Raw genomic sequence first — 14,439 nt, 5'->3', positions numbered from 1 at the left:
GCTTACATCAGATTTTATCGCAAGTCCGATTGTCTGAATTAAAAGTCTGTGATGAGCATTCATTGTTATCAGGAAATTTTTAAACAAAATGGAAAGAGATCTGATGTACATTATTTTGTTATCAGCAATTATTATTGGACGAACTTATTAGATTTAGAAATTGTGGATCTGTTTGAAACAAGTTCAGAGGTTTCATAATGATACGCGACACGATACGCTTGGGAAATACGCTCCCGTCGAGTTGATCCATCCGGGAGAAGATATCGGGATATGTGGCAAATTTGAAACGCCAGAACCGGAGATCGTAGATTGAGCAACTAGGTATGCGTCGATGGAACCGTGCATCAATTATGTTTCCGACGTGAATTGATCAAATTTGAATATTACGATGAGATTAACCCTCGTACATCAAACTGATGATCAAATTGTCGATTAATAAAATTCTTTCACTGACTAAATGGAGAGAGGATATTTTTACAGAAGATAGAACAGAAATTTGATAGCCAAATTTTCACGGTTGTTATTTGCGCGGTTTGCTTTTTCAGAGTGTTTATTGAAAATATTCTTCACGTTTGGTTTCATCGCATACGTTTATGAAAAGCAAATACTTTGTTGCATAGAGCGTCAGGAAAACAATCACGCGTTGCGTTCTCTATAAATATCTGGCAGCAACAACATGGATTTTTTTGTAAACAATTTTTCATTGTTTGTAGGAATCGAAGAAACCGATTGGATTTGAAACGAATCCACGGTACATTTGGATCATGAAATCCCGGTTCGACAGATGCTTTAAAACCTGATTCTATTTCCGTTAGTAAATTACAGAGTTTCACAAATGAAAGCAGGATGAAACTGAAAGCTGAATTTACGGTGTCACCTGACGCACTGATTTGTCACAGATTAATCTGGCGTTGGTCTAAACCCCAAATTTAGTAAGTCATTTTATCAATCGCAGTCGAACCAATTTACATAACAAATGGTTTCGTGGTAATTGCATTTCGCAATCGAGTTAAACGGCTTCACTCTCCGCGGCCTCTCGAACACGTATTCAGGTACGCCGTTAGTCATCGCGGCACCGAAATAACTTCGAATCATTGCCGGTCAATCGAGGTCAAAGTTCCCGGAAGATTTCTTCGGCAACTGACCCAGTAAACTACCGTCGCAGATTCGCACAATGCGATATTATATTTATACGCGAAACGAGAGCAGGGAAATGTGCGAAGCCATGGTCAGAGGAACTGTAACGCACACAGGTTCGCATGCGGAAATGCATGAAATATTTGAAAATCAGACGAACACTCGAAAGCACACGTTTCAATTTCGAAACGAAATAAAATTTTATCTGAAAATAGCCTGCAACTGCGAAACAGCTGATACTTAAATCTAATTGAGTGGCTCGTCCAGTTATTAAAAAATATGCGAAAATACTAAGTGCCTCAGGGACTTAACCGTTTGGTCCCGAGGGGTATTGAAAAAACACTGTCGGAAAATCCCGAACAGCGCGTCCGCGCTTTCTCTAAATGAGTACTGGGGCTTTTCGACACAAAATCTGAAGAGCACGATCGCGCTGCTTGGAACTCAAACGGTTAATAAAATTTACAATTTGCTATAACGAAGCGAAATAGAAAATCTAGAATTGAAATGATTTTTTCAAGCCATCGCAACACGTGTCGATCTCTATTTATATTGGATCTTGAATTTTTAATACATTTCTCTTTCGGAGAATCCGCACAATTTCGAGCACCTCGTTAAAATTTAAATTTCCCTCTATTCCAAACATTTCTTCAATTCCAACTTGGAGAATTCACGCGTACCGAAATCGCGTAGCCGTCGAATCTAACTTCATTTCAACTCATTCGAACTCCCTTTAAATTTACAAACGGTACTCTGAAAATATGTTCGCTCTCCAGTTTTTATCCGATCCAGCGAAATCGAGCGGAAAAAGGAGAGGGTGCGACACGTTTCATTATTCAGGAGCCGGATACGGTAACCCGTTCTACAAAGAAGGACCTCGAGAAAAAAAACCGGTTGCACAGTTCGCCACAATGCTCGGGCAACGAGATCGTGGCCGAGCGCCATGAATAAGTGAGCCCCTAAGTAGAGCGAAGCAAGTGTCGGCCAACGTTGGCCGTCAATTTCGCGGCGATGCACGTGGCGCGTGAAACGCGAGAAACATATGCAAATGTATGCATTTTACGTGTACACACAACGGTTCAGGGCAGTAGCTTGGGTTCGCGATACGGAGAGGAGCGAGGCGTTATCTCGGTATAATATGGGAGCCGACGAATAGTGGAACCAGTACCAAATACAATCACTGTCTGATGTGTGGAACAGCTTTATACATCGAGATTTTCAAATTGCATTGACGACACGAACAAATTGTCACGACATATTCGTGTAAAACAAGAAATTGTAAGAATGTCTGACTCGTGATACGCTTATACTACTAGTTCCTGCATTTAACCGAGAAAGCCACGTTTTAAGATCTAAATAAGTGGCTTGAGATCTAAATAAGTTACTGTACGTTTCAAGGAATACTTTCAACTGTAATAAGAGCTACGTAGAACGTAAATTGAAAGTAGCCAGCTCTTGTAACGTAGCGCAGGTTAAATTAAGTTTTCTTTCAATTCTTACAATTCCTGCGCTGGGATTAAACGTGCTCTGTACACGCTATAATCTTACCTACCTAATTTACCTAATTTTATTATTCTTATTATTGTTATCATCCTCGCACTTCAACGTACAAATTCAACGAACCTGAGGTATTTTTATATGTTTTATTAAGTAACTAGGTATCTCATCGTCGGTATTAATAATTGGCCAGTGGTTAAGAATTTGGTGAATATCTAAAAAATTCGAAGCTTCCGATCGGCTAGCCAATCAATTAACCACTATCCAGGTCATCGAATTCCTTCGTCCTAAATTAAACCAAACCTGACAGACGCCTACGAATTCGACACAGCGTACAGAACACCGAGTCTGCTTGGCTGAAACTTCCTTTACGTAAATTAACTGAGACCCTGCCTTCAGAACTGTGAATCTCATAAGCATGGCAAATTTGTTACGCAAACAGTATGACGTATTTGAACGTAACGAGATGAGATTAGAGAATATCCACTATCATAATTTTTAAACAATTTTTCATACGATGTTTGCGATTAGGACAAAATTGTTTGTGGCAAACAATTTTAGTTTAAATTAATTAATTATCGACGCTAGCGAAAATTTATTGCATAAGAGTTTCCTTGTATCAGGCAACTGTTCAGCACCGACGAGTGCTGTTCCATTTCTTACTTCAACAATGACTCGCATGAATTGCAGACTTTTTCGTGCGACACAAAGTGCCAGAAGGCTACCACTCTTTAATAACTTGTCCTCGGTGCTTCTGTGCAACGGGGAATCAGCCAATCGAACCACGGATTCGTAAATCCTGTGCATTCAGTGTATAGTTTTTCCACTCGCAGCTACTGTCGATAAAAAGACAAAGGGACCATGAATCATGCGCAAATGGTTGAGCTGGGCGAGGCGAAACAGTTTTCTAAAAGCTTTATGGTCGACTCGGAACGCTGCACAAGGATTACAAATTTCACTGGGATGTATCAAAAATGAAAAGCGACAAATTGCAGTGTAAATAAATGAACTAAATTGGTATGCGAATTAAATACACATGTAACATTTGACATATTCAGCGCGTAGCTTATTAACAAATCAAATTAATCCGACTGAGCTGAACGTGATACAATCAACGTACGCGAACGTGAAATGAGTAATTACGTTTCATCGAATATTATAAGCCGGAACTTCTTCGAACTCGATTTTGCACAATTTTCCCCATATCTCGTTGTACATATAACACCGAGCGGAAAGTTTCGCTCTTCACGGCATTGTAAACAGTAGTACAAAGTGTTATCGGGCTGAGCTCGGTTCTGAATTTTCTATCGCGCGAGGAGGGTATCGATTATGCAAATTTCTTCGTTCATCTCGACCGGATCAACGAAGTTTACCGTGCCGGTAGCCGTGGCTGAAACGCGCGGCGACACCCGCGCATTCTTGCACGTAATATCGAAAGTTTCACCCGCGTCGAGTACCGTATGTTTAACACAGGAAGTTGATTTCAAACAGTGGCCCGTATTGACTCCTCGCAATTGCATTCCACAGTTCCGGGACGAATCGATCGCATAAATAACACGAGCCCGGAAATTACCTCGCCCGATTCGACCGAGCGGACTTAAAAGATTCTTAAGTACATCGATTTTTAAATAAGACGGAAGCGTATCTTCGAAAAGACAAATAACGTTTCCGAAAGGGAATTCGAACAAATAGAATTAACTTGCTACGCCGGACACTGTGCGTCCGACTAATTACGTGTCTGCACTACTGGCTAGTTACTTCGTTTAACAAATAAATCCGTAGCAAGTAAATCTCCTAAATAGATCCGTTTCTAAATGAGGTAGAAATATACTTTCAGAACGGCAAATAAAGTTCGCAGAAGGAAATTCACTATGCCGTACGCTGTTCGTCTGATCAATTACGTGCCCGCGCTACTGGCTGCTTACTTCAATTAAGTAATCGCTTCTACCGAAGTGTTCCTTACTGAGCTCTCAATTAAATATCGTACTGTCTCCTCGTTTCTTGAAAACGGGAGCCTCGTCAATTTCCGTTCTTCCATCATAAACCCGTATAATGTCGTATCGGGTAAACGGGAGACAGGACAATTAACGCGGTTAATGTAATTTGTTTCGAGCGCATTACCGGCATCATTCGATCATAGTGCTGGAAAAGGGACCGCGTGGCAAGGATAATTGGCCGCTGCGTAAAATGAATTGCAAATTCAGCCGCGATATATCGCAAGGACAAGTCGATCAGCGAAACGATAAAACTGAAACTGAATATTCATGCCCGTCGCCAATGGCACAGAAAGTGGTATCGTCGACAAGTGTACAAACGTAGACAAATGCACGCACGAAGGATTCAACTACGTTGGATCTACATCTTTTTCCCGACTCCTCGGATTCCTGAAAAACCATAAACGAGTCTTACCGTCCCCCTCCTCCCGTTTTTACTATATCGTAGAGACGAGAAATGTAATTGCTCGAAAAGCTTCTTTCGAGCAGTGACTAATCGCGTTATAATAAAATTTTATAACAAAATACTTTGGCACGATGAAAGAGCACTTCTCTGGTACGGTGCGATAATTAAATAAATTAAAGCTGCCAAGGGCATTCGAAATTAAGTTAACTAGGTACGCTCGGGCGATGTTCGGAGCGAGATAAATCTCGGATGATAAACAAAACTCACGGGTTAAACACTCGCAGATGTATTTCACTCGTATAATTAGCGACTGAATTCCACTGCTCCTTATTTGATTCAAAATCCGTCGTAATTAGACCACAGACGGATCGCGAGCTCCGCTTCGAGCACCCGTTTAATCCCGTGGAGATTTTAAAACGCCGTCGAACGACACTTCTGTCCCTCGACCGTGAACGTCATTAAGTATTAATCGTGACGATTCTTGCGACGTTAGCTGCTATATTAGACGAATTAAATACGGTCGAATCGAAATCCATCGTTCTCAATGGACATTGGTATTGAAAAATAAATTTTAAATGAAAATCCATTTGGTAACGTCTGTTTCGTTTGCTGAATTTAATTGCGGAGCACGTTTGGACAGACAAAAGGCGAGTTACGACAGAGCGAAGCGCTATGACACAGCGGAAAATATTATTTGACTTTCTGACGTTAAACCGGCAACCGTACGGTTAACGAGGGAGTAAGAGAACTGCGGCTTTCAGAGAATTACCGCGGGTTATTTATCCCCGGAGAATAGAGGATTTCTGTTTTCGATTACAAACCGAGTAACGTGATATTTTCGGTCCTGGTCGCGACGAATAATACTTTGAAAAAATTGGAACGAAATTCTCGCAAACAATGATTTATCGCCGGGAGATAATTGATCTACCGATACACATGGCCCGGTAAAAAGGGTCAGAAGGTTTGCACGATTAATACGCGATGAATCTTCCGTACAATTTTCCCGAAAAGAATTTACAATACAGTGACTAGAAACTAAATGGAACGTCCGATAAAGCGATCAATTGACGTCTGCTAAAACCGATAATATCTTTAAGAAGTAACTGGATTTTCAAAAATCGCTTCGATTGGTATAATTAAATGATCGGAAAGAAATAGAAAGGAAGACATAAAAAAAGAGGCCGGGATTAGCGAAGGTTCCTGAATCGTACGTTCCATCAGAAAGTCAATCGTCGAACGGTTCCAATCGAGATTGGTCACATCCGGAATCGAAAGTTGGATTCATATCAAAAACTACCGAAGGAGAGGTTTGGCGTCAGCACCGATATTTTCTACTGTTAGTAATTCTCGATAGGGAAAATCGTTCCCCGTTCCGATGATCGATTCCGGGTGACGCTTTATAAAGGTATCAGGACGGTAATGCTGGAAAAAGCGGAGGACGGGGTCGCGACAATGGCCAAGGAAATGCTCGTTTATCGAGGAACGCGAGGGAACACACGTCCCGATCAACAGTTTCCTCGTTGTTTCTCACTTTTCGCTTTTCCTCAATTTACGTGGAACGATTGCACGCTGCGTAGAATCGGCCACGATAAAAAAAATGGTGCTCGCGAACCAGATTCTCACGTTTCTTTTTAAGAAGAATTACTGATCAACCAAAATGTTCTTCGCCGAGCGAACTTCGTGGAAAACGAATGCGAATAACATTCTAACATTTCTTTCAAACGTGGAAAATGCTGAGTACAGAGAATTCATCGGAATCTGAGAGCTCAGGGATATTGTAATAAAATTTGCTGAACAACTTTTTATTATAATATACCGGCGGAGGCTTCCGCCGTGTAGTTGATTGCATCCGCGGTATCGTGTAACAAAGATGGACGAGACGGATCAAATTACAAACACTTTTAAAAGCGTGCGATCTGTTCAGTTTCCACGAATTCTGTAATACTTCCTTTGATAAGTCTGACATCAAAATTATTGCGAGATCGGTGAGTCATTGATCTTAAATCTGCATCAAAGCCTGCATAATGAATTTTCCCAGAAAACTACTTAACTAGTTTTGAGAAGTGTTTTGTCGCTGGAAATCTGTTTATAAAAGGGATACCACAGGCTTGATGTTTCTTGCAAACTGATTCGTACCCACGCACATTTCACTTGGTGCGCAACGACTTAAAAAACTGACTTCCACGTTGAACAGTTTTCCAGCGATGAATATCTATTTCGATCTAGGAGCACGTCGAGTTTATAAATAATACCGGCTCGGCATCGATCGTGGAGGCAGACCACGTTTAATAAAATTAACCGCGAAATTGATGCATTAAGAATTCGTTGAATCGGCGATGAAAATTTCTTTTTACTCGCTCGCCCGGGACATGTTAAAATCGTTATCGATGCGACGAAAAGGTTACGTAAATTACCAACGGGAGATTCTGGTGGGGAGAGATAAGAGAACAAAACCCGTGTCCGAAGTTAGAATTGGCAGACAGGTAGCTAGCGGCTAGGTACGGTAAAAAACAGCGGTATCATTCTTTGCCGTCGTCCACCCATTGTTGGAAAAACGAGCACGCGAAGTGGCGAATACAGTAAGACATAATTCAGTGCCCGCGCGAAAAATATCCTCCTCTATCTTCTACCTCAATGTAATGACCAACGACGAGCGTAACTGCAAACCATCGTTCCAAGTCCGTTTTTCAATCGTTCGATTCGACACCTTTAAGGATGTATAGGCTATACAATTAAACAATGCTAATATGTTGAATTTGTTATTATAGATTCCTATTACTATTAAAAAGCTAAAATTATAGTGATTTCAAATTTTTCATAGGTAATAGTATCATCTACAACCTTTACTTGAAGCATTCTTCGATATTTTGACAAAAAAAAATTTTTCAATTTTTCCGAGATTTTTCCAAGGGGTACCCCTTCAGATTTTGTGAAAATTTCGTTTTTTGCCCATAATTCCGAAACCCTTGGAGATACGGGAAAATTGCATAGGACCTTTTTTATAGAGGACGACGAGACCTACAATTTCCATGCAAAAACTTTTCGCTAGCGTTAATAGTTAACGAGTAATTTGCAAAAAACTGTTTTTTCGTTTTTTGCAAATAACTCGTAAACTATTAATGCTAGCGAAAAGTTTTTATATGGAAATTGTAGGTCTCGTCGTCCTCTACAAGAAAGGTCCTATGCAATTTTCCCGTATCTCCAAGGATTTAGGAGTTATTGAGGAAAAACGAAATTTTTTTCCAAAAGTTCGCCGTTTCGACGGTGGAATGGTCGGATTTTGTCAACATCAATAAAATGCCAAATAATCATACTTAACTCATTAAATATCGAAATTAGAAGATAAATGCACTATTTTTAATTACCGGAAATGGGTTTTTCTAAGGTATATAAACTTGTGGGATTGACTGTATAGCTAATACATCCTTAAGCTCATAGGCACACCACGGGTATAATTTATTTTCTAAGAAGTCTGAAACGTGTAACACGCGTTCAAACCCTTCATGGACTAGAACGTTAGCAAGGAACGACTCGATCAATATTTTCAGACAGTTTGCTATTTGCACGACGAGATCAACCAAAACCGTCTTGTTACCAGCTCGGACCTATCATTTAACACCTTCTGCTTTATAGCGCGTGATTCGAACGAGCGGTATGCATATTCTCTATATATAAACTCGCAGTGCGCCGTTCGATTACGTAGAGAATGTTCACTAACATAGAACAAATTGTATTTTGGAACGATATAAAAGTAGAAGAGTGATTCATGCTTTTTCCTGTACAATCGCTTGTCCATTCAGTATTTGTTTCAGTTTCGCGAGGAAACGACGGTAGGTATTAAATAAACAAGGAATGCGGAGCGAACGCCGTTAAAGAAATAAGCAAAGTTTGCGGTAACATGTTGAATATTAAAGAACGTCAATATTGTCGTAACGAGTTAGGAAAAAGTAATTTCAACTTCGCCGGTTAAACATCAAAGTGCAACAGCTTTAAGCGGCTCGGGGAAGGGTTGAAAATTAGCTTGCACATAGATTCGAAACATCTTTGTAAAGAATCGCTCATTTGTAAGCTCGACAAAAAGATCTCAGTAAACACACGCGTTTTTACGAGCGAGAGAGCTTCGCGTTTTAAATGCCGTTCTCAGTGAAACCGAAACATCGTTTAATGCACGAATTTCTGTTATTCTTTCCACATCCGTTTCTTTCTTCGTCCCCCTGGGAGAGGTTTTAATCGACCGTAATCCTCGCATCCATTTCATTTTATCAATTCACGAAGTTTTATCAATCTAACGTGTGTAATTAATTCACGCTGTGAGCGAACAGTCGAGTTAGACACGTCGAACGACTTTAATTACTTTGTTCGTACCGTGAGATGATCAACGCTCGTCTCTGACGATTCCGTGAAAGAAGCTCATCGTAAGTACTGATAACCGTCGGGACGGTTTAACCACATTAGTCGTTTCTGCGAAAGAATTGACACCAGGTTGCATCCGAATTGCAAATTCGAGATAATGGAAAACGTGAGGGCGAATATCAACCAGAAGTTTGCCGGGCAAATTCGCACGAGCCCAGGCAAACAATGCACGTTTGCGCGTGGGTCACCTGCTAAAACGATTCGTCCGAGAAAAATGCTGATTTAGAATTCAAACGCGGTTCAATGTAACAGTGATTTTATTCATTGAAGACGACCACCTACACCCTCACCCCCCTCCCAGCGCCGCGCGCCCGATCCTCCTGTGATTCGAGCAATCACGATTTTCGTGTTTGCGATCTACCGATTTTACCGGATTAGAGGGAACAGAAGGGGATGAGTAATCAATTGACCGAGTGTCCGGCCTGCGATGTATGTGGGTGGATAAGAGTTTCCAAGTTATTTGTAGAGATAAGGGATCCCGGAACAAATAAAAGAATCTCGACCGGTGTTTGCCAAAATCCTCTCTAAGCTCGGTCCCATGTACTCGGCAGAAATGTATGTGTACTCATTAGACCGTGAACCTTTATACCAAATAAAACATGATGAAACGTGATTTAAATAGAAACGAATCGTATACGGTTACGTGAGAATTATAGGATCTACGGTTTGACGATAAATTATTTCGAGCAGTCCAACTATGCTGGCTTCGATCGTTTCGTGGCACAAACAGACTGACGTTAATTATTACACAGAAACAGAGGAGTGCGATGCGGTATAAAGTGCAATCATCGCTAGCACAGCAATTACGTGCGCGCCTAGAAATTGCAAGATACGTAACGGTCTCTGTAGGAACCGTAAACGTAACACGGCTTCGCAGCTGTTGCACGCAATACCGCGCGTCTTTGATTTACAGAGAGAGAACCCGTTTTACGAGGCATAAAAAAGCCGAGTTTCCGTAACCGTGGGATAATCGTGGCGTGTTTGCTTTCAGGAAGCTTACGGGCAAAGGTGAACCGGTGCTGTTTGTAAGAGTCGAGTGGCAGAAATATGGGCCAAGGCCGTACGTTACCGAAATCGAGTAATTTCCGGCCGCCAAAGGGAACTCGACGCTGATTCCACGAACGGATCCACTACCAGGGAGATCACTCGGAACAGCCAGTAGCGAACGTCGAACGTTCACCATGCCGCCTCGCAGTGGATGCACAAAAGGTCATTGGAATTGATCGTTAACTCTTTATCTCAAACGGCTTCCGTGTGAAACGTTCACGTTCAAGGAACAAAGATAAGAATAGCGACGAGATTCGCTTTGAATTAAAATGGACTTTAGTTCCATTCAGATTCTTGTTTCTGAAGTAGATCTTCGTGACTGTGCTTCGTGTACGTTTGACACGAGTAATAAAACAAAAAAGTACGATGGACTTCGTGTCACCGTCAGTACACACGCGCGAGTACCGTCTATTTTTGGTAACGCGTCAAGGAACCCTGTATGTGAAATTTTTAGGACTCCGCGGGAACGGGAAGTCGAAACACTGAATTCGTCGCAAATCGACGTGGCCCGTCGGATGCGTCATGTCGTCCTACGAGAGGCACGTTTACGAGTGGAATCTTACTTGAGCCGCGGAGAAGCATCGAGATTACAATGTCGGCGACCGCGACGGACACGCTGCCGTCGACGACCGTTACCGGGGAATTGACGACTGCCCTGATACCGACCGTGACCAGGATCGATACGCGGCTAGACGTCAGTCCGATTTCGGTGGTCCTGGCGGTGTCGATAGTCTGCATTTTATCACCGATCACCGTCACAGGGAACTCGATTATTCTGGCCGCCTTCTATAGATACAAGAGGTTACGGACTGCATCCAATTACCTGCTGGTATCTCTAGCCGTCAGCGATTTCGGGGTAAGCTCTAACGAGGACTTTCGTTTAAGCTCGTAATCGATGTCCCATACGGTTCTCTTCGAAGAACCCCGCGACATATTTACAAGTGATCGATTATAGAAAAATTGAAATGTGCATTCGACGTCTAAAAAAGACGTACGGAAGATCGAGGCTGAACTGTTCGAACAAATCCAATTTTATCTCGCACGAAATTCTGTAATCTATTCATGTAAGATTCGATTAGAACATATCCCGAGGGACATAACACTGTATCTCGAAGATTGATCATCCACAAAATATTTTAATTAACCAGCTAATCGATCAAGTCAACCCGGATGAGGACCTCGCGATTCGGCACGTGTATGATTGATGTCATTACATTAGATCGGCCCAAATTCATCCATCTCGGCCACGCCCGTTTACGTTATGACTAACAAATAAAGGCAGTACAGCGAAATTGATAAACAAACACTATTATACGCGTTTGTGAGCTACATTGAAACGGTTTAGTCGTTAACCTTTACGTATTAGGCAATCTAAAAGCACTCTGTACACCCTTCAACGACCCAATTACAAACTTCACTGCCTCACCCAGGCGTATCTGGTGAACTACCTGATGTCGTTCCCAAGTGAATATCAATTTTCAATGGTCCCATCGTCATTAAGAGTAATCATATCGACCGATATAAATTTTGTGTCCGACGAATCGATTTTTCTATACCTCTTTGACGGAATCAGTCGCGTACATTTGAATTTGTCGAATGGCAAAGGAATCCGTTTAAAAGTCAAATTCACGGGTCTGGTCAGGCGAAAACCGGTGATAGGAAACTTTTAGATCCGCGTCATCGCGAAGCTTTCGCCGGCCGTCGTGTCAGTTGTTTATTGCGGAAGTTTCGGGGCAAAGGTTTCGCTCGTAAAGCCACGCATATAGGAATCCGATGTTACTTTCGTACAGGTCGGGGTGTTCATGCCCTTTGGAATGCAGCTGGAGCTGTCCGGTCTCCCGGAAAATGGCGTTTCCACTCTGTGCATCGCGCCGTACTGCATCGTGATCGCATTGTGCAGCGTGAGCGTGTTGGTCACCGTGGCGATCGCGGTGGACCGGTTAACGTCCCTCGCCCAGCCCCTCAGGTACAAAAACATCATCACTCACAGCAGCATCGAGAAGTACATCGCTGTGTTTTGGATCTACGCGATCGCCGTCGGCCTCTCGCCCTTGATCTACGCCGAGATCGCCGGGGAAACCCAGCCTCACAGGTAAAGTGTTTCAAACTCAATGGATCGCGAATGAAACCGAGAATTATCTTCTTCGAACGATCGCGCTACTCCTGACGTGATCATTTTAATTGCAATCAAACTCTGCCTCTGGATTCTCGAAATTAAGCGAAAATTATTAAAGGGGCAAAAAGAAAAGCGCGATGCAATCGCGATCGAGATTGCCTTTTTCACGTTTTCGTGCAGCGGAGCGAATTCCGCTGTGAACAGACGTTGCTAATTTCTTTCGCCTGTTTCATCGGAATCTCGTCGAAAATTCACGAGCGAGCTTTGACGAGTTCGCAGTAGTGCGAGTCGGCGTGAGCCGCGGCGAAGCGTGAACACGATCGCGAGGCTAATCGAAATTTATTATTCACCTTTTTCACTCACCGCTCACGTAGTTTGCATCGACGATTGGCACTCAGATCGCAACCGCGTAATAGGATTACTATCGAAAACGCAGGTGGCCGGCTCGACGCACGGTGTACGCTCCTCGTGATTCCCAGTAAGAGTTACAGATTCCAATATATATGCACATAGTTATTGGACCGATATAAACGACCTCGCCACGTGCTATTTGCTTCGAACACAACGCAGTTTCCTTCTGTCTATTAAATATCAAATGGTGGATACACCTAACTAGAGTTTACGTAACCCGGCAACTTTCCTCGGGGTGGAGGTAAACAATTATAAAACGCGACAGGGAAGGTAGAAATGTCTCGTTTAATTTAATGTAACGAGGCACGGTTGGACGTAATAATGATATTTTTTAGTGAACAGTCGCGCGATAAAAATACCTGCTAATTACCAATCGATAAGCGATCGATCCGCAGCGACCTATACTCGTTTTACCGATTAATGTTTCAAAATGATAATAGGAAAATAGGTAGTAGTCTCATCGTCGTTACTACGAGTTTATCTTTGCCTCTTGGCACGTGGAGATAATCTTATTCGAACGACCGTGATCATGCAACGACCGAAGGTCTGTACCTCCTCCTGTCATAATTGAAACTGTTCATGGTTACTGCTGTGGAATACGTGTCAAGACTCGTGGAACAGAGAAGGCGAATTAGCATGCCGCACGTGGACAGACACGTTCATGATTGATTTGGTTTTTGTTACAGTGGCAGTTGCAGGTTCGCTGCTGCCGTGCTACCACCGGTACGGGTGTTCCTGGTAATCGCTGTATGGGCTCCCAGCGCGCTCGTTCTCCTCGCCTGCTACATGTACGTGTACCTGGTGGCACGTGCACACGCGCGTGCGATTTACACGGTGGAGTTGTCGTTCAGACATCAGACACAGACGCTGGCGTTGCCGCGTTACGGCCAAACACTCGCGGTCACGGTCGGCGCGTTCCTCATACTCTGGCTACCCTTTCAAGTGAGTACCAGATAAATCTCCATTCGCGGTGCCGCGTAAACTCTTTCATGCAATTAACGTCCATTCACTCCCGCCGCGGCGGACGTAATATCTGATCAGCGCCGTGCTCGTACTACTGGCGCGTCTGACACGTGCCATATTAATTCTACTTTGCCAACGCGCGCGTGCAGACAGAATCCAATGACCGAGTGTTCTTGTTAACTGGTATTCATATGACCAAATGGCGAATGCCGGGAGATGTTTATTACATTTTTTGAATGCAAAAGAAATTGTATTTTTAAATATTGAAACAGAGAGAGAGAGAAATAAATGTATTTCGGACTGTGAATTGAATTCGATTCACGAAACAACTGCAGATAGAATGTTTCGTTACATTGAAACAGAATGTCAATATTTGAATGGGACAAACAAAAGCTAGAACGTTTACAGATGAACCGTTTCACGCAGTGTTCGAATCTCGTTTTTACCGTCACGCTGTC

The 14,439-nt window shown here is 42.6% G+C and overlaps 1 protein-coding gene across 2 annotated transcripts in view; it reads left to right on the top strand.

Annotated features, from left to right (window-relative positions):
* Nucleotides 1–14,439, top strand: part of LOC108631058 (uncharacterized) — a 56,535-nt gene that overhangs the window by 36,774 nt on the left and 5,322 nt on the right. Inside the window, exons 2-5 of one of the 2 annotated variants that reach the window (XM_026818545.1) lie at nt 10,440–10,653; nt 10,946–11,347; nt 12,282–12,583; nt 13,705–13,960. In XM_026818545.1, coding sequence (XP_026674346.1) covers nt 11,084–11,347; nt 12,282–12,583; nt 13,705–13,960 — 822 coding nt within the window. In that variant the 5' untranslated portion in view covers nt 10,440–10,653; nt 10,946–11,083. Of the gene's footprint in view, nt 1–10,435; nt 10,654–10,945; nt 11,348–12,281; nt 12,584–13,704; nt 13,961–14,439 lie in introns of both variants that reach the window. The other variant, XM_018034755.2, reaches the window with a different exon arrangement.

Source organism: Ceratina calcarata, unplaced genomic scaffold, assembly GCF_001652005.2.
Source record: "Ceratina calcarata isolate Rehan_Ccalc_2016 unplaced genomic scaffold, ASM165200v1 scaffold8, whole genome shotgun sequence".
Taxonomy (NCBI): domain Eukaryota; kingdom Metazoa; phylum Arthropoda; class Insecta; order Hymenoptera; family Apidae; genus Ceratina; species Ceratina calcarata.
Note: the sequence above shows the minus strand (reverse complement) of the source record. Positions and strands in the feature narration are given on the sequence as shown.